The sequence below is a fragment of the Leptidea sinapis genome, chromosome 24 (assembly GCF_905404315.1).
Source record: "Leptidea sinapis chromosome 24, ilLepSina1.1, whole genome shotgun sequence".
NCBI lineage: Eukaryota > Metazoa > Arthropoda > Insecta > Lepidoptera > Pieridae > Leptidea > Leptidea sinapis.
In genome coordinates, this window is record NC_066288.1 from 3,360,683 (window position 1) to 3,388,639 (window position 27,957).

Here is a 27,957-nt window from a genome sequence, read left to right on the forward strand (position 1 = left end):
AAGTTTTCGCTATCAGCGTTCATGACCTTAATAAATAATATTATATTAACATAGAAAATTGTGCATACAAATTTCAAGATATTGGGATAGGCAAGATAATATTATAATTATTGCAAAATGTATTGGGAAACTTTAATATTAGGTATTAACTTGGTTTTTTGAATTTTTCACCTAAATTTTGAGGTTATGTGAAAAAAGTGTATTTACAAAAGTTGTAGATCTCTTTATTACCTACAACTTTGCCTTTTATTAACTTTTTGCCATAGGACTTGTAGTTTTGACGGAAATCGAGATAAACCGTTTTTTACCCTAAGCCCCCCCCCCCCCCTTTTCCACTTCCCGACCTCAGATCGCCCGTAATTTATTTTTCCCTTAATTTTTGTTATATTCTCGTCCTTTACCAATGGGTTTCATCCTACTGTAATTTTTATTTATGGTGAAGGGACTTTTCAACAATATATAATTATTGCATTTTTTTTCTAATTTGTGACGATAATTTATTTTTCCAATTAATATTGTAATAAATTTGTATTGAGTACCTTAACTATACCGTAGTTCCGATATCATACATGTACAGGATATTATAGTTTATTGTGTTATACTCCATTAAGACGTAAACAATCAATTCTCCTTCGCCTTCTCAAAACGAAAACTTCCTAGCGAAAGAAATCAGCGATTAACTCAATTGTATGAAACGTGCAGTCATTGACCGATTGACAGATGACGGCTATAATCTTGTGAAAAAAAGGAGATAGTCGACATCCACTACGTTTTAAACAACTGTTCGCTTTCAAACTTACCCGGATTATACTTCGTGGCCAATCGCGATACTATAATTACTACTATTTCAAACTTATGTCAAATGATTGCAATTTCAATTTTTACTTAGGCAGTCGCACCTCTTATGACGTAGTATTTGCATCCTCTTTGCAAGTTTCATATAACATTTACTGCTTAGGACCTAAACAATCAATATCTAAATAGAAATAATGTTCTTATTTTCAAATCTACGGGTTCGAATCCCGAACTGAAAACTATTTTATTAAATCTATGAATGTAATTTTTCTTGTCACTAAAGACAAGCCGAGTGTAGCACCAAGACAAGCCGATTAAATGTGTAAATACATAGCCCCACGCACACACTTACACTACTACAGGCCGATAGGCGGCCATTGTGAGAATTGTCATGGTCTGTGACAGATCAGTTTCCGTCTCAATAAAATATTTAAAAATGGCCGTCGTGCATTGTGAAAAAGTGTAAAAACGATACCTTATAAGTATTTTTGGCCATATATGATTATTTAAGGGAGAAAAATTGTGTAACTAGTATCCCCCGTAACCGCACACACACTAGCATAACGATGCTTCACTTGCTAATATCACGGCGCGGAGTCCTTCTTTTTTTACTTGCCCGTGTGACATGGTTCCTAAGACCTTTGTACGTCTTATCGTTTCAGAGTTGCCCATACTAACCACTGTATAATACATGTATATAACCTAACTGAAATATGCTCAGAACTCGTGATACATGCACTATTTCATTAATAAAAAGAACTTCTCCACATAATAAATAACATATTCAAACTATTATCAAGTAATGTTTTGAGAATAAATAAATAAAATAACAATTAGAACTTATTCTATATCAAACCCAAGATAACCGTTTTAGATAAGTCTGCAAGTATGAAATTAATGCAATTAATTATATGTAATACTAATTTGTATTTATTGTATACTCTTACATACTCATGGATCTGAATAATATTTTTGCATTTAATACCATTTTTTTTTAATTATGCCTGTAATGCCCCGGCAAAAAGTTACTTATTTTAATAATAGCTTTTGTTGGCAATTTACGACACTTTGATTCATATTAATTGATGTCGGAAAAACGAATTGAACACAAAAATAGTTTATCAGTGCAATACTAAATCATTTTTGGGTGATTTTTAAAATACATAGCTAAATATAAATTAAAAGTAAAATTAAGTTTTCCGCCTACATAAATATGGCATTTATTTTCACATATCTAAATTCTCATTACGTAGTAGTTGCCTACGTAGGTTATGACAGAACGAGCAGAAGACCCACTTGTACAACCGGGCATAAAAATAAGTGTTATGTTCAACTGCGGCCGCCAACCCGAGATTTAGATGAAATTACCACATGAGTAAATAAAACGGCACAGAGACTAAGCTTCATACAATAACGCGAAATTGTTGCACTACTACAATAACCCTGGACGGACCCTCGGCGTATAAACTGGTTATAACCGGTTGACGATCGCACAGCCCGTTGACAATCCCAGGGTTAGCGCGACTTACGTACTGTTTTATTAATTGCCACTAAATATCTAACCCTAACAAAATAGATAACAATTTTGCACGCTCTTAAGAAGCTTTGTCTCTGTACCGTTTATTAACTTATGTGGAATTACATCAACGCTTCGGACCGGAACATTGCAGAACAAGTGCACCACTGTTTTGAGTCAGAAATAAGTTCGCTGGTAATACTGCCCTGCACGAATACTCCACACACAGTTAGTTCTAGCTTGGTTATTAAGTTAATTCTAAGGCTCGAGTTCAACAACTACAATACAATCGTTGATTACGTAACCGATCTGTTAACAGCTAACAGTTGTTATAGAAGCCACGTTATTTTCGTGTTCATCATGTATTTTATCCAACGGTTTAATAACCCAGCGTTTTTGAATTAATGAGTAACAAATGACCGAATAGTGTTAACACTAACTATGCAAAGATGAATCTATTTTCAGTTATACTTGCTTTTAACCAAATGACATCCAAAAATGGAAGGGTAACTCGTTTCGCCAAAGTTATGACCATAGCGTAAACTTTTTAACACAGCAACTTTCTTTCTGTCAACGTAATTGACATTATTTTTGTTGCCAAAGAAACAAGTAAAGAAATATATAAATATATAATATAAATATGATAATTTTGTCATTACGTTGTTTTCCTTTTGGAAAGTGTAATTGGAAGAAAAACAGAAGCGAACACTAAAAACATTCTATTTGAATACATGGTCTTCAAAAGTATAATTCAAAGCGTGTTGCATTTTTATTTTCAAACAGATATACGTCACACAATGTACCACGTCATTGAGCAATGGTTAACCTACGTGTGCTCCTTCGTTTAAGTAAATCAATCGGTTAAAGTACCTAATCAATGGTTAGTGCATGATAAACACTTAAATATTAATAAACTTCCGTTTAAACCTTTATGAGTCGTTCATTATTTAAACATCTGTTGATCAACTCGGCCCTAAGTCATATAACAATATATATCTTGATATTAAAATCCCAGAAGTGAGTGAATTAAAGAAATGAAAAGAATATCAAATATGGCTATAAGGGCACATAGTTATTTGACAGAAACAATTACTGGAGCATAACTCAACAATTTTACCGCTAGATTTATTAGTATTAGGCCTAGGTATAGTATTAGGCCTATCGCAGATGACACACTTTTTGTGGTATCGAGTCTGCGGCACACAAAATGTCTTTAGCAGATACTACACAGACTAAACGCACACGACGTACTTCTTCTTTCTTTCTAATTATAATTAATATCGTTATTCTGTATCAAACTTTATTATTTATGCAATAAGTCTTTCTTAATTGTAGTTCGAAACTTGCTTGCAACGCCATTTTCTTACTTCGTAATGTTTGTTCAAATTAAATGAACAAACTATTATATAAATCATTTGAAGTTACATAAATTCTCTAAAACATTTATTGAGCTGTATTTAGGAATTATTTTAAAATACTTAATTGTATTTGTGTTTTAAAAGAAGTTGTATCTACTCTGTTTCATCTATTGTACGGAAGCTATAAAAGCGGTTGTTTTATGTAAAGACGGTTCATATCTATACTAGCAGTTATGCTTCAATAAACTGAGAAATTCTTAGTGTTATATTTCTTCATGATGGACAATTTAATGAAACCCTGGTTTAACGCCGACGTACACTTTCGGTCATTTTGTCAGTAGAACAATAGGGATTATTAAAGGGACTGTTTCATATCAAACATTCAGTTCTAAAACTATATCCAAATAAATTTGCAAACTTCATCCCGCAATTTTTTTTTAAATTTCTGTCATGATACTCTGCCAAAGATGTATCATACAGTGCTGGTCTGTTTTCTATTTCTTGAATCAAAATCGATACATCGATGTCTAGCGCCATGATACACGTCAATCTCTAGCAAGTGCAGACTATAGACTAAAGTGAGCGTCGTCTGCGTTAGCGCGTGTAGGCGCGAACATTATATTTTTGGCGCACTTTTTGTACGGCACGGTCTGTCAGATCTATGAGGATATTTTGTGTTGCAGACTTTTTGCGCGTCGTATGCGGTACTGCATATAATTCTATATGATTTATTGTCACAGTCTTAAAAGTGCATCACGGATAGTCTGTCGTCTGCGATAGGCCTTATTATAACGATAAAACAGCGGAGCACCTGATAACTCTTTTTCATTTATGTTACTTAATCTAACCAGTTTGTATAAGCAAAACTCGATTAACTTAATTCACTACATTCAAATTAATTTATGCTTATTGTCTGAAGTTAATTTCAGTGGGTATTTATAAATTTAAATTAGTTTACTATCGTACTTACCTATCTAGGCACAATAATTAGTTATTGTGATAACCTTACACTAAGATATGATTATAAATGTCTACAGACGGAAGTTTAACGGAACGGTATATAATTATTGTTATATTTACAAGTGCCTCACTAGATGGAGCCGCTGCACTTTCAATTAATTTATATTTGATTAAATATGTCTGCATGGAGCACATATAGGCAACATACTGTCTGTCCGACACAATATCAAATCGATAAAGATACAAATGTGAATCGGAGAAACATAAACATTTACATTTTTACTTATAGTGAAGGGACTTTCCAATATTCGTATAAAATTTATATATTTTTTTTCAATTTGTGACGATATTTTATTTTTCCAATTGGACGTAGTTCCAGAAAAACGTTCCAAACCACAATCATGTCGAAATTGAGTTAAGAACACAAACTGGTCACGTGATTCATAATAACAGACTGACAGAATATGGCAGCCCTACTCTTTAAATGAAATCATGACTTAGTAGCCCAACCCACATTAATGGAATACACTAACATTTATTAAACTTTAAAAACGAATTCCTTAAAATGTGATGTTTGTGGCTTGAAACGTTTTTCAGGAACTACATCCAATTAATTTGTAATAATTTTTTATTAAGTACCTTAACTATACCGTAGTTTCGATATCATACATGTATATGATATTCTAGTTCATTGTGCTATACTCCATTAAGACATAAACAATCAACAAAGTGATCTAAGTACAAATTATTTAGCTTAACCAAAGCGGCCTTACAAATAAACTTGGTATAAATTTATACCTGAGAATAAACCAAGTATGTGCAAAATTATGACTATATCGCTGACAACACTGTCAATACAGTGATAGTTTTGAAGTTTTTCGCATGCCAGGCAGCCATGCAAATAAACGCGGGAAACGTGATACTCCGAATAAACCAATCGTAAGCAAAATGTCTACATGTAAACATTTTTTATTCTTGGTTAATTCTCACTTTATACCAAGTTTATTTGTAAGGCCAAAGATGTATAATATATATCTAGAGAGATTAGACAATTGAATCGTTGTTCGGCAAGACTTAAAATAGAGTAAGTATACTATTCGATGGAAAGACTTGACATGAGCATATCTGGAGGTGGCGGCAGACCAGGTTGAAGGGTTACGGCGACTCCCCGGTTCAAAGAAACTGCCGGATAAAACGCGCCTCGCAAGCCCGTGAATGCTATATCACCCTGAAATACAATTATTAATTCAATACGCCTATTCATTAAAATATACATAAATAAAAGCCCAAGAAGAAGTTGACATGTAGTTAATGGTCTGCATATCGTAGAAGAAATGCAGAACCAATCAACCTAACTCGGGACCTGGTTAGGAAGTACGGTCAGCAAAATCAGTTTAAATCATGTAGTTCAGTAATATAGAATTTAACCTTGTGCAAAATTTTCGATCAAATTTTTTTAGGGGTCACTTACTGAGTATAAAATCTCAAAATGCTGCCAGATCCACCTTCGCATGACACGCCACAAGTTACGATATCATCCCCACCATCTGGATGTGTGGCGGTCCTCCACAGTGCGGTTTTCAAGGAGCTTTCTTCCTCGTACCACGAAGCTGTGGAATGAGCTTCCTTGTGCGGTGTTTCCGGGACGATACGACATGGGTACCTTCAAAAAAAGCGCGTACACCTTCCTTAAAGGCCGGCAACGCTCTTGTGATTCCTCTGGTGTTGCAAGAGAATGTGGGCGGCGGTGATCACTTAACACCAGATGACCCGTACGCTCGTTTGTCCTCCTATTCCATAAAAAAAAAGATCCAGGTTAAACAAAGTTTATGGCCGATATCTCGGAAACTATGCACTTTAGGGCAAAAGTTATGAAATCCATTATTGTAGAAAATAAAATTTACTGTTTAAGATTTGCCGCCCATTTAATGAACCGTTTTTTCTATCTCGGCCGATAACTCTTAAAATATTGAATTAATAAAAAAATGCATCAATCTACTTTAATATTTCAGATTATTCTCTACAACTTTTGTTTAAAACTTTTTTTTGTGAAGTCCATATTTTTTCGAAGTCCAAAATAGGTACGATACAATATAATGATACCAATTCAACAAACTAATTTCAAAAATATCCCGATTGTCTTTAAAACTAAAAGTAAATCTCCTTATATGCAATAGTAATGAACTTTTTTATTTTTTACTTTATTATATTCCGTACTATTAAAAAATACGTAGTGATTATTATTAAGTTTGTTATTTATGTTCAGATGCTAGAATAAAATGTAAAGAAAACGAGCTTAACAGTATTATTTATTTATGCAACTGTTGTGTAATAAGGGGTATTAAAACACGAATGAGAATTTATCGTATCAATGTGATAATAGTATCACATGAGTGTTTTAGTACCTTATTATCAACAGTTGCATACAAGACTTTATCTACACCCAGAATATGAATCCTCTAAAAGATTCTAAAACAGTTAGCTTACTGCTAACACTAAAACACCAGTCCTAGTAGTAACCTCATTAATTACTGATTATATACATATAAACTAAGTATAGAAACAATTATTTATTTTAGTAGTAATTTACATTTTGTATAGTGCAATAATTAAAATTCACTCGAATATAATGTCCTTTTGCAGCGTTTAAAATGAATCGCTCATTTTTTGTAAACAAAACAATAAAAATATCGAAGCAAAATGGCGGGGATTCGAATAACCTATTTTTTTTACGGCGCGCGACGTTCTGGTAGTGTGGAACGCGCGTAAACGAAAATGTTCTTTTTTTGAAATTCATACAGATACCACGCATCGAGCAATAAGAATGTGGCTGTCTGTTGAAACTCTTTGCGCATGAAGGGATCGAAAAAAAAAACATAGGCGTGTTGTTATGAAATTCAGTACAACATTACAACACTCGTTTGGATGATGTAATGATTATTAGAACATTGGGTGTTTCAATGTTGGCAATAAGCTAACTGTTTCAGAATCTTTAATAGAGGATTTAAAGCATGGGAGTAGATAAAATAAATAATAATACGGGTGTACTTGTGTTAAGTTGCTAACGCTACTTATAGGACGACGGCGAGACGACGGCGGGGTGGGGAACGCGGAGAGGGAGAATGGTCGCTTCTCGACTCAGGTCCCGAGTTAGCTTGATCGGCTTATACTTATAATATGTATATGACATAGATTTTTTTTTAATTGTTTTACATTCTCACTGCCGTTGTCGAGCTAGAGGAGAGACTTGAATTTGTCTATTTTCGCTTGACTATTTTAGTATCGCCACTTCTACTCTCTCAGAGCCCCATGTTTCCGAAGCGGTAGTAGTATCTAGTATATTAGAAATGACATCAAAAAGAATTGCAAAGGAATCAATTTTGAGAAAATAAATGCCTTTTATGACCTTTAATGTAGAACATATTTGATTCTGCACGCGGTCAAATGTTTCGAGTTCATACTGGGGTGCGCCAGATCAGAGATGACAGCAATACTCCATGTGTGGCCGGACCTAGGCTTTGTAGAGCTATTTAATCTATCGCTATTTCCTAAAGGGTTGAGCTAATGAGAAGAAGTAGGAAGAAATTTTATATTTAATCTAAACGATATTGGTCTATAATTAGTAGGGTCACTGGTACAACATCATTTATACAGTGGAACTACTATACTATGTTACATTAGGTCAGGAAATTCACCATATTCTATACAATTGTTAAATGTTATAGCTAAATCTGGCGCAATAATATCAATCAAAGACTTGACAAGTTTAACTGATATGCCCCAAAGATCATTTGTCGCCTTATTTTTAATAGATTTAAAAGCTTTTATAACATCAGAGCCAAAAACATGATCAAATTTAAAGATTTTATCACGTTCAAAAATATTATCTTTCAATAGTGAAAGAGCGGAGTCTGGTGATGAGTTCAACGAATTTGTACTGGTAACAGGTATATCTGTTAAGAATGTTTCGAAAATTGTTGCAACTTCGCAATCCGACTTTACCGTCCTGTAATCAAAGTTTAAATTTAACTCAGATGATTTTATGGGACACCCTTCCGACTTCTTCATTTATTATCGTTTTATTTATGGCTTGAAGTATTGGCGTGCTCTATCAGTAGTGTCACCTGCGGCCGGTCGTCCACGGTGAAGGCCAACACGCCCCGCGTGAGATCCAGCAACACGCCCACGGTGCCGCCGGCGCGAATGCCGCCCGCCGCACGCCCGGCGTGTGCTCCGCCGTGCACGAACCACGAGCGCGACCCGTCGATGTACATCGCCCAACCCAGAGCGTCGCTTCCTGTCAAATATCATCCATCATCATCAGCCGGAAGACGTCCACTGCTGGACAAATAATAATAAATTTCTTTATTGGGCCAACAGAGGCCCATACGACTAAGCTATATGGTCGTCAAATGAAATATTATGAGAGATATTTAGCATCTAATAGCTACAAATCTAGAAGATTCTATAACTACGTTATACATCTTTTTGTCGAGACCGGGAGTTATTTACACCCATATAGTATTCCAAATTGACATGATTCCACAAACTCAGGTGGCATACTCTGTTTTATTTTATGAAAATAAGGGACGAGATTAGCAGGACGTTCAGCTGATGCTAATTGATACGCCCTGCCCATTACAATGCAGTGCCGCTCTGTATTCTTGAAAAACTCAAAAATTCTGAGCGGCACTACAATTGCGCTCGTCACCTTGAGACATAAGATGTTCAGTCTCATTTGCCCAGTAATTTCACTAGCTACGGCACCCTTCAGACCGAAACACAGTAATGCTTACACAATACTGCTTCACCGCAGAAATAGGCGCTGTTAGTAGCAGGCTTAAAAACTATGTTAGTAATTAGTATATTACAATTTATACGATTTGCTTATTATAATTTATTCTTAATACATAATAACATAGAATGACTTTGTTTACAATCTGAGACGGTGTGTTTTTATCGGACAAGAACTTGAACGAATCGTTGCAGTATTGGCGAATCCAGTTTTCTCGCTATCATATTCAGGATACTGTTTGAGCTCGAACGCAGCCTTATCAGGACGGATGACGTCATTTTCCTTATGATGGCATAGAAATCATCCGATCGCGCTTCAGCAAACATTCCTGATGCTGAACAAAACCGCGGCAAACCTAGCAGCATTCTGAAACTATTGTTATACTGCACCCTTAGCGTGTCGAGTGTCTTTTGAGTGTAGTTAGTCCACAGCCCCCCCGTGTAGTAGATTTGACAGTAAGCTTTAAACAGAGTATTGTTTGCTTCCTTACTACATCGGTTGAACCTTCGGGTTAACATATTACACGGGCTCTAAGGCTATTCGTACGACGGACAGATGGCCATTGGGGCAGTAAAATCCTGTCAAATATAATTGGACGTAATTCCAGAAAAGCGTTCCACACCACGTTCATGTCGAAATTGAGTTAAGAACACAAACTGGTTACGTGTGCATATTAACAGACTGACAAAAGATGGCAGCGCTACTGTCACTCTTTATATAGCATCACGACTTAGTAGCCCAACCCACATTAATGGAATACACTAATATTTATTAAACTTTAAACACGAATTCCTTAAAATATGACGTTTGTAGCTTGGAACATTTTTTAGGAACTACGTCCAATTAACAACCCGATTATGAGAATTTGTAGAGAATTTAATGAAATGTGTGCTGATTTTGACATGTTTAAAAATACTATTTATAAAACTAGCTAGTTTACGTAAAATAATAATTTATCTACACCCATAATATGAATCGTCTATAAAAGATTCTGAAACAGTTAGCTTACTGCTAACATAAAATAAGCCAGTCCTAATAACCATTACACCATCCAAACGAGTGTTGTAATGTTGTACTGAATTTCATTACAGAACTCGTTTGGATGATGTAATGGTTATTAGGACATTGGGTATAGTCTTGTACGCAACTGTTGATAATTAGGTATTAAAACACTCATGTGATATTATTATCACACCCCACATTCGTGTTTTAATACCCCTTATTACACAACAGTAGCATAAATAACTATTAATCTTTCATTATTATGTCAATTCTGTTGTGTCCATTCATTTTTTTCAACTGGATTTGGTGAATGATGTGTACAATTTTAAATGTAAATAAATAAATAAATAATGTGGCAACGTCACTAAACTGATCCATTTGCATTTTTTTAAATATTACATAGATAAAATTTGAAAGCAAAATTTTAATAACGATGCGGGGCTCAAATGACCGTATCGTCGTAAAATCTTGCATGCTTTGTTCAACTCTCAGGTTGTGGCTTCATCTATAGGATCTACTTTACAGTTCATAACCCGCTCAACCAACAATGTAGGCATATTAGGAAATTGACTTGAGATGTCGCTCTTGCAAATCTAAACAATTTGTTATGTTTTTAAAGTGATATCCTCACTTCTACAATTAATAGACAAATAAAATATTAAAACAATTTTTTAAATATTTTTTTCGTTCTCTCTGACATTGCAATTTTTATATATAAGAGCTTATTTTTTCTTTAAATTATTTATCAATTTATATTTATAACCATTATCTTGTATCCAAATGTTTTGAGATTTCTCTTGTGTTAATTCCGTCAATATTTGTCTTTTAAACAATTCCACACGTGTTTCGCCTCTACACGAGGCATGCTCAGGACATGTTGACTCGCCAAAATATGGCACGAGACTTAATCAAATGAGCCGGAAACCGCTTTTTTATACTCTCATTCCATGAAATGACGCGCTGTAGTTGGTCGGCTGTTGTGACGTATTAACCCCGGCAGAGATGCGTAACAATGGTGCAGGGACCAAATTTGGTTGTTCAATAATGTAAACATGTTATTTTTGGGTTATATTATTTCTAATTGCTCTAATACATTCAAGCGAAATCATTTTTCACATGTATGTAAAATATTAAAATTATTATTGTTCCCGAGTGAGTGACCGGTGTCAATTAAATGTTTCGCGAAGTGTAATAAATTAATATATTAGATAAATTCAAATATTTTTATTCAAAATAGGATTTAAAATCATTTATTGAACGTCTAAAACTACCACCCATTCAAAAGAGACTGCCTCAGACCTGAGAAGAATGGTCGCAAGAAACTCAGCGGGCTTTTTTTATATAAAAATATGGATTACAATGTGATATCGTACAATAAACATTTATAATTAAGGAGCCAGCGGGTGTTCGCTTTATTCCCAGTCCGTGGTGTCATTAAGAAAATCGGTTATAGTACAGTAACCCTTCCCACACAAACGTTTTTTAACAATTCTATTAAATTTCGTAACACAATTGTTTTGTACATTTACTGGGATAATATTGTAGCAGCATATACATCGCCCAACAAAAGACTTACTAACTCGACCCGAACGAGTAACAAGTTAATGTTTTTTCCTCGTGTCAACATCGTGAATGTCACAGTTTCTAGAAAATTCCTCAATGTGCTTATGAACACAGATAGTATAATATATTTTAATCGAGCTGGTCTTCCGCGTAGGCCCTCAAGATCCTAGGGGTAACTGTTCGGGGCGATAGCCCCTTTCAGTGATATAGTCGCCGCCTGCAATTACAGGCGGGGCACTGGGTGGGACCGGTTGGTCCATGGTGTAATGTCCGGTGGTGTCCTGCTGCAGTGCGATCGAACCCGCGTAGTGTCGCGAGCAATCTGCGGACTCCGGCAGGGTGGTAGGTCCATGGTTGGCTTGCGCCTGCCGCTCAGATAGGTCGAGCCCGCCGGTAGAGTACCGGTAAGCGCCCATCAGCCAGCGGCGAGGAAGCAATCGTGTCCTATATATACATATTTTAATCATCCATTACCCAGCATCTTGTCCCTGGCCACGTCGTGTCTTGCCACCCCGAAGGCAGGGTCTGCGTCTCCGTCGTAGCGGTCCACCCGCAGCCGCCAGTAGTGCACGCCCCTCGCCAGCGGCTGGTCTGCCACCACCACGCGGGGCTGCCAACCACCCGCGCGTGCGCTCAGACCTTCGGCGCCTATCACCAGCCCGCCTTCTGCACTGGCGCAACGAGCGTCCCACGAGAACCACGCGACTGCAATTTAAGTCCAAGTCACACCTCAATATCCACAATTTGGTCTTGAAGTGAAACTTCTTTAGAATCGTTGTGATTTCAAACCGGACGCAACAGAAAAAACGACAGGTAAGAGACACAAATACAATAATGTGTAGGATGAAGCCGGCAAAGAATGAGACAGAAATTGGGATGCGACAGTAAAAAGAGCAGTCACATCTATTCATAATATTTAATATGGGAGATAATGAGATAGGAAGCATAATACAATGTTTTGGTACCAGGCGATCATAGTTAAAGAAGAGATTGTCTTAAGTATGGCGCGAGTATACCTTAATATATTCAGACTCCAAGCGCACGACGTATCACTACATAGACACCAGGAGAACATATTATTATATATATCAGTGGTGGTAGTAATGTCTTTCATATCGGTTGAAATCATGTGTCATCCTAGCAACACGTCCCAGGAATTCATATGCAGTTTAAAGGTTCATTGCACCATGCAGGTTTCACTTCTGACATGTGTACTTTGCACGCACGCAATGTTTTTTTTAAAAGGCATTTATTTTCTCAAAATTGATTCCTTTAGAATTTTTTTTGATGTCACTTCTAATATACTAAACACTACTACCGCTTCGGAAACAAATGGCTCCCTGAGAGAGAATAAGCGGCGCAAAAAACTCTCCCAGCATTCTTTTTTTGCCCTCTTTTTAATAAAAATATACAATATTGTACTGTCACTGCTATTGCTATAAAATAATCATAATCTAGTCCCAGGCTGTCCGATCACTTAGATATTCAGCTGTGGAGTAATAGGATTTACGACAGAGCCATTTTTTAATAAAACATTTAAATTCATTTATAAATAATGCCTGAACAGTGGCTGGGACTTTATTATAAAATTGTATACATTTATCCTTAAAGCTATTATGTATCTTATGAATCCTACTAGAATTAGTACAAGCAATCCCTTATTCCTAGTATTATTATTATAAGAAAATCACTATTAAGAGCAAAAAGGTGACGATTTTTGTAAACGTTTATTAAGTTTTCATAAATGTCCTGACAATCAACAGTCATAATATTTATTTCATTAAATTTTTCTTTGAATGTCTATAACCAAGCTGATATATAACACAAACAGCTCTATTTTGCAGAGCAAAACTTCACAACAATATAACAACATTTTAAGTATATTTCTAAAATTTAAACCGAACAATTTTTCAATTTAATATGTAAATTTAGAATAAACAAAAGAAAATCAGAAAAATAAATGCCATAAATGTAACTAAACGTGTCAAAATCTGGCCCGAGACTGTCTCGTGCCAGACATTGGCGAGACAACACGTCCTGAGGATGCCTCGTGTAGAGGCGAAACACGTGTCGAATTATTTAAAAACAAATATTGGCGGAATTAACACTAAAGAAATCTTAAATCATATGTATCATAATTTGTGGCGTGTCGTGTGAACGTGGAATTAATATAGCACGGCGTGGCGAATATCTTTATTTATTCTCTAACATAGATAAAATTGGACCAACCTGGTGATGTCTGCAGTCCGATCACTTCACTGTAAGGCCCCTCGCCAGCTCCATTGAAGGCCTTAACACGTGCGCTGTACAAGGACGCGTAGTGGAGCCCGTCCACTGTGCACACCGTCTCTCGTCCGCAGTACACCTCCTGATCATAACACAATACGATCAATCACGCCCATACCACAGTGTACAGAACAATAACAGAGGGCCGTCGCGTCACAAGATTTTGTATAATTTGCTTAAAATAAATATTATTGAATTTCTTCATAGCGACGAATACAAAAAGGCATTTCGCAGAAACAAATTCAAATAGTTTTACAATCTTAATCTTATATATAAAATTCTCGTGTCACAATGTTCGTTCCCGTACTCCTCTGAAACGGCTTGACCGATTCTCATGAAATTTTGTGCGCATATTGAGTTGGTCTGAGAATCGGCCAACATCTATTTTTTATCCCCCTAAATGTTAAGGGTGGTCCACACGAATTTTTTTTTACATTTTTTTTAAATTTGTTTGATTATGAGTCAGCATTAAAAAATACATACAACTTCAAATTTTCACCTATCTACGATCAACAGTTACTATTGTATCGCGATTTTAATATCGGCAATACAACGTTTCCTGGGTCAGCTAAAATATATATAAATTACGTGACACGTTGTTTGTCTGTGATGGACTCCTAAACTAATGAACGGATTTTAATGGGGATTACTTCACGGGGTACAGAATGGTCCAACTTAAGAGATAGGATAGTTTCTATTTCGATTTGGGACCCATAATTTTATTTTTATTTTTAACATATTTTCTATGAGAGAATTTAGTGACGTACGGTTTGACAGCATTTTTTACGTTGTACATAATAAATAAAATTCTGTTTTTTATGTATTTGTCAATAATTTTGCATAACATCAAGAATTATTTCGTTACGTATGCCTTGCTGTCGTAATGAAATAGTTTCACAGCAGAACTGTCAAACCGTGCGTCAATAAATTCTCTCTCAGAAAATATCTCCATACAAAACAAATATTAGAAATAAAAATAATTGCAAATCGAATTAAAAAGTATCCTATCGCTCAAGTTTGACCTAACTGCACTTCATGAAGTAATCCCCATTTAAATCCGGTTATTTGTTTAGGAGTCCATCGCGGACAAACAACGTGTCACGTAATTTATATATACAGGTTGGGCCAAAAGTCCGTTTATAATTGGAATGATGATTAAAAAAAAAATTACAGTAGATCGAAATTGTTTATTGTTTTCGATAGTAAACAAAAGGGGAATTTATTTCTTAAAAATCATATCATCCATATGCAATCCTACATTATTCTGGCATTGCTGCAATCTAGAGCGGAAATTTTCGATAACAGCTTTACATGTTTCTGTTGAGATGTTTTGGATTTCTGTGCGAATACGATCCTTTAATTCGTCAAGAGTTACTGGGTTGGTGTCGTAAACTTTAGCTTTAAGATATCCCCAAAGAAAAAAATCCATTGATGATCCGGGCTACGAGGCGGCCAGTTAATGTCCCCTCTTTTCGATATCACTTTTGAGCCAAAAATGTCTCGAGCTGCCCTTAACGAGTCATTACATGTATGACAAGTGGCTCCATCTTGCGAAACCATGAGCGTTTGTTAAAACCGACAAAATCCTGCGGGAGCGAAAAAGTTTTGTAACATGATATACCGCTCGGAATTCATTGTAACCGCACGTCCTCTTGAGTCTTCAAAAAAGTATGGACCAATAATGCCTCTTGCTGATATGTCAGCCCATACTGTGACTTTGGGTGAATGCAGGGGTTTTTAATGCTTTAATTTCGGATTAGTATCACTCCAATAACGACAATTTTGTCTATTAACATGCCCATTTAGGTGGAAGTGTGCCTCGTCTGAGAAAAAAATGTTTGTAAAACTGGTGAATCGCTCTACCATTTCGTTCGCAAACTGCAACCTAGTGGCATAGTCCTGAGTCCTTATTTCCTGCACCATTTGGATTTTATAGGGATGTAGACTTAAATCTTTCTTGAGAATGCGGTTTAATGATGTTCTTGGCACGTTAAGGACAGCAGACCGCTTTCGAGTTGAAAGTCTAGGTTGGTCACGAACTGACGATTTTACTCGCTCCACGTTTTCGGGGTCCCTCGACGTTCTAGGCCGGCCAGAGGTAAATCGAGGTAAATCCATTGTTGAACCCGTCTTCTCAAACACCTGATTGAGCTTGATTTTTGTGTCGTATCTTGTAATGATTGCAAAACTTTCGTTGAGCTAAGGTCGCAGAATCGTTGTTTCGATAGTACTCGCGTACACAAAACGTACGTTGACTACCGCTGATCGACGCCATGGTACTAAATTTCCCATTGGCCGCTCTTGCAATGCGTAACCCCTCCAACCCCCTCCGCCGCCGCTGCTAGATGCGGCAACCGATTCAAATGTTAACGGACTTTTGGTCCACCTAGTATTAAGATGAGGCCTTTGTGTTGCGAAAGGGAAGCAAATATATGTAAGAAAGAGATAGCTACATAGCAACTCGAAGGGCACTAGTGAGTAGTGTTATATAGTTGCCAGAAGGTTACTTTTGTAACTTTTAAGGTGATTTTTAACCCCGTCAGGTTGCTTCTAGGTTACACAACTCAAAAGGTTATCTTTCGAATCTTGTAGAATTCATTCTCGAATTCATCAACCTGTCTGCAGGTCGTAGATCAGTAACAGCGTTATCAGTTGCCGATTCCATTGACCTATCTGGGGATAGTAGACCAGAAACAGAGATCAGATGCGTTCGGGGCTGTTTGGCTATAGGGGAGATTGAAGGCCACTTTGGGAGATATTCACCAGAATCAGTTGGCACGTATTGTTGGCTTACTCACTCGGAAAGGACCCCCAAGTCCGTCGTCTAGTTCCAGAATATATCCGCGGACGGAGTGCGGCGCGGCGGGCGGACGCCACGCCAGTGTACACGAACAGCCGCGAGCGGCGCATGCCTCTACCGCCATCTCGGGGGCTCCCGGCGCTATTGAAATAAACGATACTTGTTAAATATATGTGCAACAATCAAATAAAGGACATTAATTGATAACTGCAGCCTAAACACATATAGGTAGTTATTTAATATCGTGAAAACAACAACTCCCTGTCTAGTGTAGTCAACAAGTGCCTTTTTGGTCAACTTTTTTCAGTAGTCTCCGAAAATTATGCTTTTCGAAAAAAAATTAAGTTCCTTATTAAGTTATCTCATAAAGATTTTTTTGAATTTGAAAAAAAAAAATCAAAAAGAGGAATTCCGGAATTAACAGTTATTATGAGCAATTTACTAAGGTGAAAAATTATAAATTATGCGAAAACCAACTAGATGCCATTCCGAATCGCATGACACCTCAATCAAAATTTTCGGAGACTACCGATGTACATACAATTTCTAAACGGAATTAATTTAAACATCCTTAACGGACATAAGATAACTACCTGATGGAAGTCCATCGGAGGGATAATATTACGAATGCTGTAATATTACGGACGAGGTACAACAGATTCGAACAATTTCACGGTTGGTCGTGGGGATACTTCAAAATTAGATTTGATTAAAATGAAAACAACGAAAATCACTTTGATACGTAGAATTTAAAGCCGAAATAAATATGTCTGAAATCGGAACTGTGCTAACCAAGGTTTCGGAATCAGGCTGGCTAAAAAGGCTTTAACCACCTTCCAAAGAATATTAGAGAGATGCCTAAAACATTAATGCATAAAAAATTAAAATTATGGCTAATAGATAAATGCTTTTATAGTTTAAAAGAATTCTTTAGCCAAAAATAATAGTATTCAAATGTAATTTTTGAGAGGTACCTACAAACTAATGTTTATTTTATATTATCACATTGAATTAAAGCTATGTACTACCAATTAATTGTTAACAACTATGTTACCACGGTTCATACAAATAAATCATTTCATTTCATTTCATTAAATAGAACGGTACGTTCAATCCCTTCCCTTTATTATATCCCTCCGATTAGAGAACACTCTCCTAGCTGTTGTTGCCGCCAGTGATTCATTCATCCTTCCCTAAACGAATGGAACGAATGCGATCCACAAGTAGAGGTGGTCATTAAATCAATTAACTGTTTTTATTAACAGTTTTATATTGGTTAACGAATAAACTATTTTTCTTCAACAAAAAAACCAGTTGAAAATAATAAGCTAATAAATTCAATCAACCTCTTCGCCCGTAACTCGCCATATACGAATCATAATTCCGACCCTTTTAAAACAGCTTAATTCAAAACAGTTGACGATGCTGCGAACGAAAACATCGACTTGATATTAAATTGAAGAAATAGCTACTACTATTATTAATAACATAATATTATAAATTTATTAATAACATTATTAATATAATATGAACCTAATAAAAACCTAAATTATTAATAAAGGCATTAACCGATTTTTCAAAATCCATTGACGATTTAACAGTTTTTTCAAACTGTTGACTTTTGGCAAAAAGCAGTTAAATTAAATTAATTTAAAAACCTTCAATGACACACCTCTATCCACAAGTCGCGGAACCGGTTCTTCGGCTCGACTCAAAGAACGTTCATTCCGTACAAAACCTCCACGCACGGCATACTAGTAAGTAGTTAAAAGACATAAAAGTCATTTTTTTTTCTCAAATTTGATTCCTTTAGAAATATTTTTGAAGTCATTTCTTTTACCGCTTCGGAAACTACTTATCTATAAAAACTTAACTATATGAGACAGAACAGAAGAATACTTAACTAATTAAATAGTAAATAGAAAATTGCGAGAGTAAAAAATGGTACTAAATAGTTTATTTTGACACGGAATAATAATTTACCATGTATATATATTTACCTGATGACTTCATTTCCATTTCTGGAGCTGCATTCCAATTCAAAATGTGATTGTAAGTCGGTTAACAATAAACATACATTTAGTACAGATAAAAAGAATGCGCACAATTTTTATAACAACTTGAATCGTAACTGATCTTTCATAAAAATACCTTTTTATGGTTGGGGCTCAGACGAACATAGTCGGGTTCGCTTCGAAAAAGAAAAGGGGAGCTTGGAGGTCCAAATCTACAGTAATTTCGCTGTGGAATGAGCTTCCTTATACGACATGGGTACCTTCAAAAAAAGCGCGTACACCTTCCTTAAAGGCCGGCAACGCTCTTGTGATTCCTCTGCTGTTGCAAGATAATGTGGGCGGCGGTGATCACTTAACATCAGGTGACTCGTACGCTCGTTTGTCCTCCTATTCCATAAAAAAAAAATATGAACAATGTGTGCGTTAGCTACTTGTTTATTATACATATTCAAAATACTAAGGAGCTGCTAATGCCAAGTGTGGCTGACTGTTTAAGACTTGTCAATCAAAAAAGGTTACAGTCATAATAGATTCGCTAACCTTTGTATCGTTCTGTATATCCGTTAGAGACAGTTTTATCTCTTGCTATAAACGACCTGTATAGGAGAGTGGTTAGCCATCCTACCTACTAAGCTAGAGGTACCGGGTTCGAATCCCGATAGGTGCAAGAATTTATATTATGATGAATATTGCTGTTTGTTTCCGAGTCATGGATGTTTATATGTATTTATGTATGTTTATGTGTATGTATATATGTATTTACGTATGTTTAAGTAAGTATATTGTATTAAATATATCATTGTCTTGTAACCCATAACACAGGCTGTATGCTTAATTTGGGGCAAGATAATTTGTGTAAAGGTGTGTCAATAATATTATTATTATAAAGTTGTTTATTTACGCGATTTTGCTTTTGTAAAAAGTATTTCAATCAAACTTATTTCAAAAGCAAGTTTAGTCCAAAGCTCGAACCAGATTAAAATACCTAAATGTATTTGATTAATTTTATATCTCGATGAAAGATGATTTATATTTTTCTGCTCATGGTTTTAGCAATATTAACATACATATTTACATATTTGGTATTGTATATAACACCTTGGTAAAATACACAATTAATAATTGTTTAATTACGATTTTTGTAAATATGTAGGTACAACATAAACCTTTTATATTAGTCATCAGTTGCCTATAAATATTAGTGATTATTCATTTTGTACAATTATTTACATAGGTATTATCAATTATTGCGATCATCACTTTTTAACTTTTTCTTATTTTTTTTTATGAAAATAAGGGACGAGATGAGCAGGGCGTTCAGCTGATGGTAATTGATACGCCCTTCCCATTACAATGCAGTGCCACTCAGGATTCTTAAAAAACCCCAAAAATTCTGAGCGGCACATAACTGCGCTCGTCTCCTTGAGACATAATACGTTAAGTATCTTTTGCCCAGTAATTTCACTAGCTACGGCGCCCTTCAGACCGAAACACAGTAATGCTTACACATTACTGCTTCACGGCAGAAATAGGCGCCGTTGTGGTACCCATATTCTATCCGGCATCCTATGTAAATGAGTCTCCCACTGGTATAAACCTTCTAAAAACATTTCAAGTCTTGACTTGTTTGTAACACTAGCTTGTCGGGCAAAATGGATAGGTATTCCAACCACGCTCAGCAAGGATTAAAGTTTGAGAAAGCAAATATTAAAAAGACCAAACATTTATGTAATATAACTAAAACTGAAGGATCCTCAATCAAGCTACCAAATAAAAGAAACCAGATTATTACTGTTTAGTGTGGACTGACACTGAACCACAAGCGGAAGATAGGATTCAATGTAAACAGTGCAAAAGTTGGGCGCATGAAATGGCACTTCTTAGGTATATACAGTGATGAATGCGAGGACTGATCTGAACTAATTCAAAATATCTTTTTTGCCCCTTGGCATATCTGTTCTGTAGGCTCCACCCAGCAAAACGGATATTGGATATTTTTTGAAAATACTAATTCTTATTATATACATTGTTAAAGTTCCTTAATTTAAATGATTATTTTGCAAACATGATTAAACATAGCACAAAGAGTTCTATTGATTAGCAGATTGTGGTTTTATTTACACTATCCCTTAACATATGCATCTTGTGCAGGCTGCCCATACATTGCCACTTAGAATACTACATTCTAGAAAGATTTTTAAAATTTGATATTTGTACATACGGATGCACTCTATGAAATTCATTGTTTTAACTGTTCGTATGACAGGCTCTATGTCAAGAGTCAGAGCTGGCGGAGAAGGCGGGGACTCCAGTGATGACCGAAGCCCACTAGCGGTCTCTTGTGCTCGTACTGACAGTAGGTTTCCAACCTGAAAAATATTGAAAATAACCATTATTAACAGCATTATTCTTATCAAAATGTTATCTTTTAAACGATCACAGCCGACTCTCAGGTCAAGTAAGGTTAACGTAGAAAGGTATAATTAAAAAGACTTGTAAAAAAATGGATAAATAAAAAATTAAGGTAATAGTAATTTAGCAAAACAAATCTATGCTTATGTCCGTATTTATTATTTTCTTAACATGCATGTATAAAAAAGATAATGAACTAACGGATAAAAAAGAAATAAATATATCCCAGGCGTCATACAACTTCTTATTAATTTAGGACATTTTCCAGATAACATAAAATCATGGGGGTGAAGCATAAGCTGAGTAAATAATATGACAAATAAATTGATATACTATTAACTGAATATATTCAATGGTATTGTCGTCAGAACTAATGATATCAGATCAATCTCACAACAGGAAAGGGGCTGAATTGATGAAGGATCTCCTAATCAGATCTTTTTTATATTTTTATATTTTTTTATATTTTTACGCTTTTGTTTATATTTTATGTTCATTCATTAACCAAAATAATATAAAACTTTAGTTTGTTTGTCTTTTAACCAACTAACCCTTTGTATATTATATTATGTGTGTCTTTTTTGTTTTAGATACAACAACAGTGTTCTTTGCGGTAAATGATCTCAGCAGTTAAAAATTGCATAGCTTCTGATCAAGACCTTGTTCATTCACGAAACCCGCTTTATATAAAAGAGTTCATTAATATACACTTGTCATTGGTGAAATCTAAAAAAGATACGCCATTAAGCCAAACAATAATAATAATAGTAAAAGGGCTCAGTATCAATTAACTAAAATAAACAAATAGACTCTAAAAAAGGGCAATCTTAAGAAATGTGTGCAGATAGATCTAACCTAGGACTTGATTCTGCATTATTAGTATTTTTTGACTCACGCTGAACACATGCCAATTTCCCTAGGATCTCATGCATTATTATGTCGATGACTTCTGCCAAAAAGGCTCAAAAGTAAGGAAAATATGTAAAAGACAGATGAGACATTGGCTGTGCGTAAAGTTTAGCATCATTACCAGTGGGAGGCTCCTTTGCACAGGATGCCGGCTAGATTATGGGTACCACAACAGCTCCTATTTCTACCGTGAAGCAGTAATGTGTAAGCATTTCTGTGTTTAGGTCCGAAGGGCGCCGTAGCTAGTGAAATTACTGGGAAAATCAGACTTAACATCTTATGTCTCTAGGTGACGAGCGCAGTTGTAATGCCGTTCAGAATTTTTGGGGTTTTCCAAGAATCCTGAGCGGCACTGCATTGTAATTGGCAGGGCATATTAATTACCATCAGCTGAATGTCCAGCTCATCTCGTCCCTTATTTTCATTAAAAAAAAATCCAACTCATCAGCTAATAGTCTTGTGACTGATTGCCAATATTAAATTTGGAAGAATAAAAATCTTGACACAAGAGTATAGATTTGGCTCTAAGTGAAAGATCGATTTTGGACTTTGGAATGTTCATACCAATTATGATAATGAGTAGTGTTTATTATTTATTTATGTACATCACTATCAGTGAGTATTCACTGACCTACTTTCACACAATATATGCAAATTCACTGATAACAATTTTTAAATCAACACAAAAACATGTCTTATTATTAGAGCAATACTGTACACATTACAATATTAACAACATTGATAAGACAAAATATTATACAGCAGGTGCACACTACTTCTCAACGACAGAAAAAGGTGCCAAAGTGGCATAATTGTATAAGGAAGTTTTTTTTTATGGAATAGGAGGACAAACGAGCGTACGAGTCACCTGATGTTAAGTGATCACCGCCACCCACATTCTCTTGCAACACTAGAGGAATCACAAGAGCGTTGCCGGCCTTTAAGGTGTACGCGCTTTTTTTGAAGGTACCCATGTCGTATCGTCCCGGAAACACCGCAAGCTCCTTGAAAACCGCACTGTGGAGGACCGCCACACATCCAGATGGTGGGGATGATATCCTAACTTGTGGTGGTGGAATTTGGCGGCAGGAATCAGGTAAAACAGCTCTTCGGAACACTCCCCGTGATAAATGCGGTAGAAGACACACAATGAAGCGACGTCTCTACGCAACGCCAAGTGATCCAGCCGTTCACAGAGCACTGGGTCCCTGACAATTCGAGCTGCTCTACGTTGCACGCGGTCAAATGGATCGAGCTGATACTGGGGTTCGCCAAACCAGAGATGACAGCAATACTCCATGTGTGGCCGAACCTGCGCTTTGTAGAGCACTAGTATGTGGGCCGGCTTGAAGTATTGCCATGCTCTATTAATGGCACCCAGTTTCTTTGAAGCCAATTTGGCTTTGCCCTCCAGATGACCACGAAATTGGCAATCGCTCGAGATTTTGAGACCCAGTATTCCGATACTAGGCGAGGCTTTAAGGGAAGTGTTGTCGAAGTGCGGTGATACGACAAATGGGGTTTTTTAGTGGTAAACGAGCGAACTTAAGTCTTCTGGGGGTTAAATTGGACAAGGTTCAATTTACCCCATTCCGCGACCTTCTCAAGAGAGGACTCGATAGAAGACACAGGTTTCTCCCGGCACTGGTCGACGATTTCCCGAGAGAGACCTGCATGGCCCATGTATACGGCATCACCAGTGCTGTCGTCTGTATAGCAATGAATGTTGGAGGTGTCCAACATATCTTTTTTTAATGGAATAGGAGGACAAACGAGCGTACGGGTCACCTGTTGTTAAGTGATCACCGCCGCCCACACTCTCTTGCAACACCAGAGGAATCACAGGAGCTTTGCCGGCCTCAAGGAAGGTGTACGCGCTTTTTTTGAAGTTACCCATGTCGTATCGTCCCGGAAACACCGCACAAGGCAGTTCATTCCACAGCTTTACATATCATTGATATGCAGAAGAAACAGCGTGGTTTGGATCAGGTGCTTTTAATATGTATTGTAATGTTATAATATTAAAATAGTCTTGTTCGACGTAAATAAATGGCTTATGTTGGTAAAGTAACTTTATTAAGTACCTAACCACATCTGTTGCTTATTCTACTAGTTATCTTTGAATAATTACTATAAGATAGCTCTAGTCTATATACTTAATAGCAAAGTTTTTTATTTACAACACTATGAAACTATTAGCAAAAATCATTGAAAAGCTAGTTTTATGGACATTGCAGTGCTGGGTATCCCATTAATGTGAGATCTATAATAGGTGCAGCTAGAACGTACACATCCCAAATATATTATTGCGCCGGCATATATGTCGGGTTATTGTCATTTGTATAGTCTTGTATAAATTAATATGAAACAGTTTGGGAAGCAATTCAAAAATGTAGCATGGCCACTGCAGACCATATTACCTCTATGTTTTAAATAAAGTTATAAAGACGCAACAGTTTAGCCTTTTTTGCCTGTTAAAAGGCATAAAAACGCATAAAAGGCATTTATTTTCTCAAAATTTATTCCTTTAGAATTCTTTTTGATGTCATTTCTAATAACTACTAGATACTACTACCGCTTCGGAAACAAATGGCGCTCTGACAGAGAAGAAGAGGCGTAAGAAACTCTCCCAGCTATCTTTTTTGCGCTCTTTTCAATAAAAATATACAATATTGTACAGTCATTTCTATCGCTCTAAAATAATCACAATCTAGTCCCAGGCTGTCCGATCATTTAGATATTCAGCAGTGGTGTAATATGATTTACGACAGAGCCATTTTTTTTATACATCATTTAAATTTATTTATAAATAATGCCTGAACAGTGGCTGGGACTTAATATAGAAGTGTATACATTTACCCTTAAAGCTATTGTGTATCTTATGAAGCCTACTAGAATTAGTTACAAGCAATCCCTTATTTCTAGTGTAATAATAATGAAAATCACTATTAAGAGCAAAAAGGTGACGATTTTTGTGAATTTCATATTAAATTTTCATAAATGTACTGACAATGAACAGTCATTATATTTATTTCTTTAAATTTTTCTTTGAGAGACTGTCTATAACCAAGCTGATATATAGCACGAACAGCTCTCTTTAGCAGAGCAAACACTATATCAATGTCAGCAGCATGACCCCATAGTAAAATACCATATGTCATGATGCTGTCAAAATAACTGAAGTACACTAATCTAGAGGTCGCAACATTCATGTACTCTCTAATCTTTCTAACTGCATATGCCGCAGAGCTCAGTCTATCTGCTAGATGGGCGTTTAGGGGTGTTTATTAGGTTTTCAATTGAAATAAGTAATCATACCAAAATAGCAAAGCATTTTATATTTTAAAGAAACAAAAAAACTCATCAATTTAAATAATCGCCCATATGCAGTAATAGCACCTGAATGAGCCTGAAAAACAAGTGTTATAATCTATTGTGTAAATATTATGAACACGGACTGTCAAAGCACCTAGTGCTAAAGCAATATGACATAATATTATAAAAAAATAAATAAAATAAACAAAATTGTTACCTGTAAGAAAGCAGCATTATCAGTTTCCTTCAATGCTTCAATAGAAAAGTGCAGTAGAGCTGTTGCTTCTCTAAGCTTTTGAGCTGCCTGGCCTGTGAGTGATCTCATATTTGTTGCAGCCTGGGACCTTGTGTTTCGAGCGGCCCTAACTAGTTCATCACGCCTCCTCTCAACAGCGCGGGTAATCTCTGCACATGCCTGATCAATTTGTCTTTCTAATTCTTCACAAGATTCCTGCAATATGAGCACAATTTTCTGAGCTAGTCTATTATGTATAGATAATTTCATCAGGGTATCCACATTTGAATAATCAGTGTTGAGATTTGATCTATTGTTCTCCCAAAATACCCAGTGATTCTAAAATATAGAACTTACTCTTACTTAGCCAATAAAATTTATGAACGATGCGGGATTCGAACCCACGACCTCCGGCGTTCCGTGCCGGTGCTCTAACCAACTGAGCTAACCGTTCAAGTACAGCCTCGTTATAAAATTCTGTTCGCTTTGTTCAACTCTCAGGTTGTGGATTCATCTACAGGATCTACTTTACAGTTGATAACCTGCTCAACCCCAATATTTGCATATTAGGAAATTGACTTAAGATGTTGCTCTTGTAAATCTAAACAATATGTTATGTTTTTAAAGTGATAACCCTCACTTCTAGGATTAATACTCTTACTGCTAACCTTTAATCAAGGCTATTGAAGCTTTTATTTTCATTCACATCCCCCATTTACCCCTCTAAGAGCCTATTTTATTGTACTCTATATGTATTTGCAGCAATTGGAGTGTACTATAAGTGTGTAGAGGTAAATTGTTATAATAATACTTACATTTATTTTCTCACCTGAACCCTTAACTAATTGTATATACTCAGTTACAGCCTTAGCCTCCTCAGAAAGCTGTTGAAGTGATTGTGATAATTCAGTCTAAAAACAAGATTTAATTCATACATAAAACAACTTGCATTTAAATAAATTATATTTATGTATTTCTTTTAGTTTTAAGTATTGATACAGTACCTTATGAGCTCTAGCAGCATTGGATAATGGTTGAGTTTCATGAGAGGAGTGTCGTTCATTAAGACATCTTGGACATATTGGTATCAAACATGTATTGCAATAAAGAACAGGAGATAAGCCATGATCTATACAAGTGGTGCCTAAAGCCCTGAGCTCATGCTGAGCTAATGGTCCACGTATTGGATGCCAGGCATCTCTGCATCCAGCACAATACCTAACTGAACACTGTTCACACCTTACAATTGCAGCACGCCTCTCTCCTTCACACATTTGACAAGCCTCCTCGGCAGGTGGTGCTATATTAATACCTCCAAATCTTTCCACAATTGTCCGCATAACTCGAAAAGGTGGCAATCCCTCAGCTCCATTTTCATCTAATAAAACTTGCTTGGAACAAACAGGACATGTTATACTAAACGCAGTAGAAGAATACACAGGTGCAGCAGTTGTACCTGCGTAACTATTTGGTCTAGATCCACAAACAACTCCACTATCGGTTTCACTTGAAACGGACGCTTTATCGGCTTCTTGGTAATCGGACGCAACAGCCGAAGCGTTATCGTTATCATGAACATGGGTTTGAACACTAACAGCACAAACACGACACAACGAATGACCACACGGCAGTAAGACAGGTTCTCTGTAGAATTCTTTACACAAGAAACATCTTAATTCCTCCTCCATTTTATTAATAATAATGTTTTGTTTCTTACAAATTTAAGTTATAAAAATTAAATAAGTACTGAGTTTGAACATAGTAAGCTCCATTTACACTACTGACTACTCCATTTCAACAAGTCAACAACAGTGTTTAAATGATTCTTGTCACTGAAAGACAATTTTCAATGTATATGCTATCTCACAAAATACTTTCATTAGCAGGAAGAAGTACGATATAATAATTGCACTGCAATAAGCATTTCAAGCACTCAAATAATACAACAATCCTACAAAGGCAAGTAGATAAGTAACAACTATGTAGTATTTTATGT

At 36.0% G+C, this 27,957-nt stretch overlaps 1 protein-coding gene across 1 annotated transcript; it reads right to left on the reverse strand.

The window, feature by feature from the left end:
• Nucleotides 1-3,668: 3,668 nt before the first annotated feature.
• LOC126971581 (E3 ubiquitin-protein ligase TRIM9) lies at nucleotides 3,669-27,957 on the reverse strand. Its single transcript, XM_050817896.1, has 9 exons — nucleotides 26,966-27,957; nucleotides 26,777-26,872; nucleotides 25,944-26,177; nucleotides 21,312-21,459; nucleotides 17,074-17,216; nucleotides 14,219-14,357; nucleotides 12,464-12,694; nucleotides 8,754-8,926; nucleotides 3,669-5,857 (listed from the first exon to the last, which is right to left on the reverse strand). The coding sequence occupies exons 1-9, from the start codon at nucleotides 27,647-27,649 to the stop codon at nucleotides 5,723-5,725; spliced, it is 1,983 nt and encodes a 660-aa protein (XP_050673853.1). The 5' UTR covers nucleotides 27,650-27,957; the 3' UTR covers nucleotides 3,669-5,722.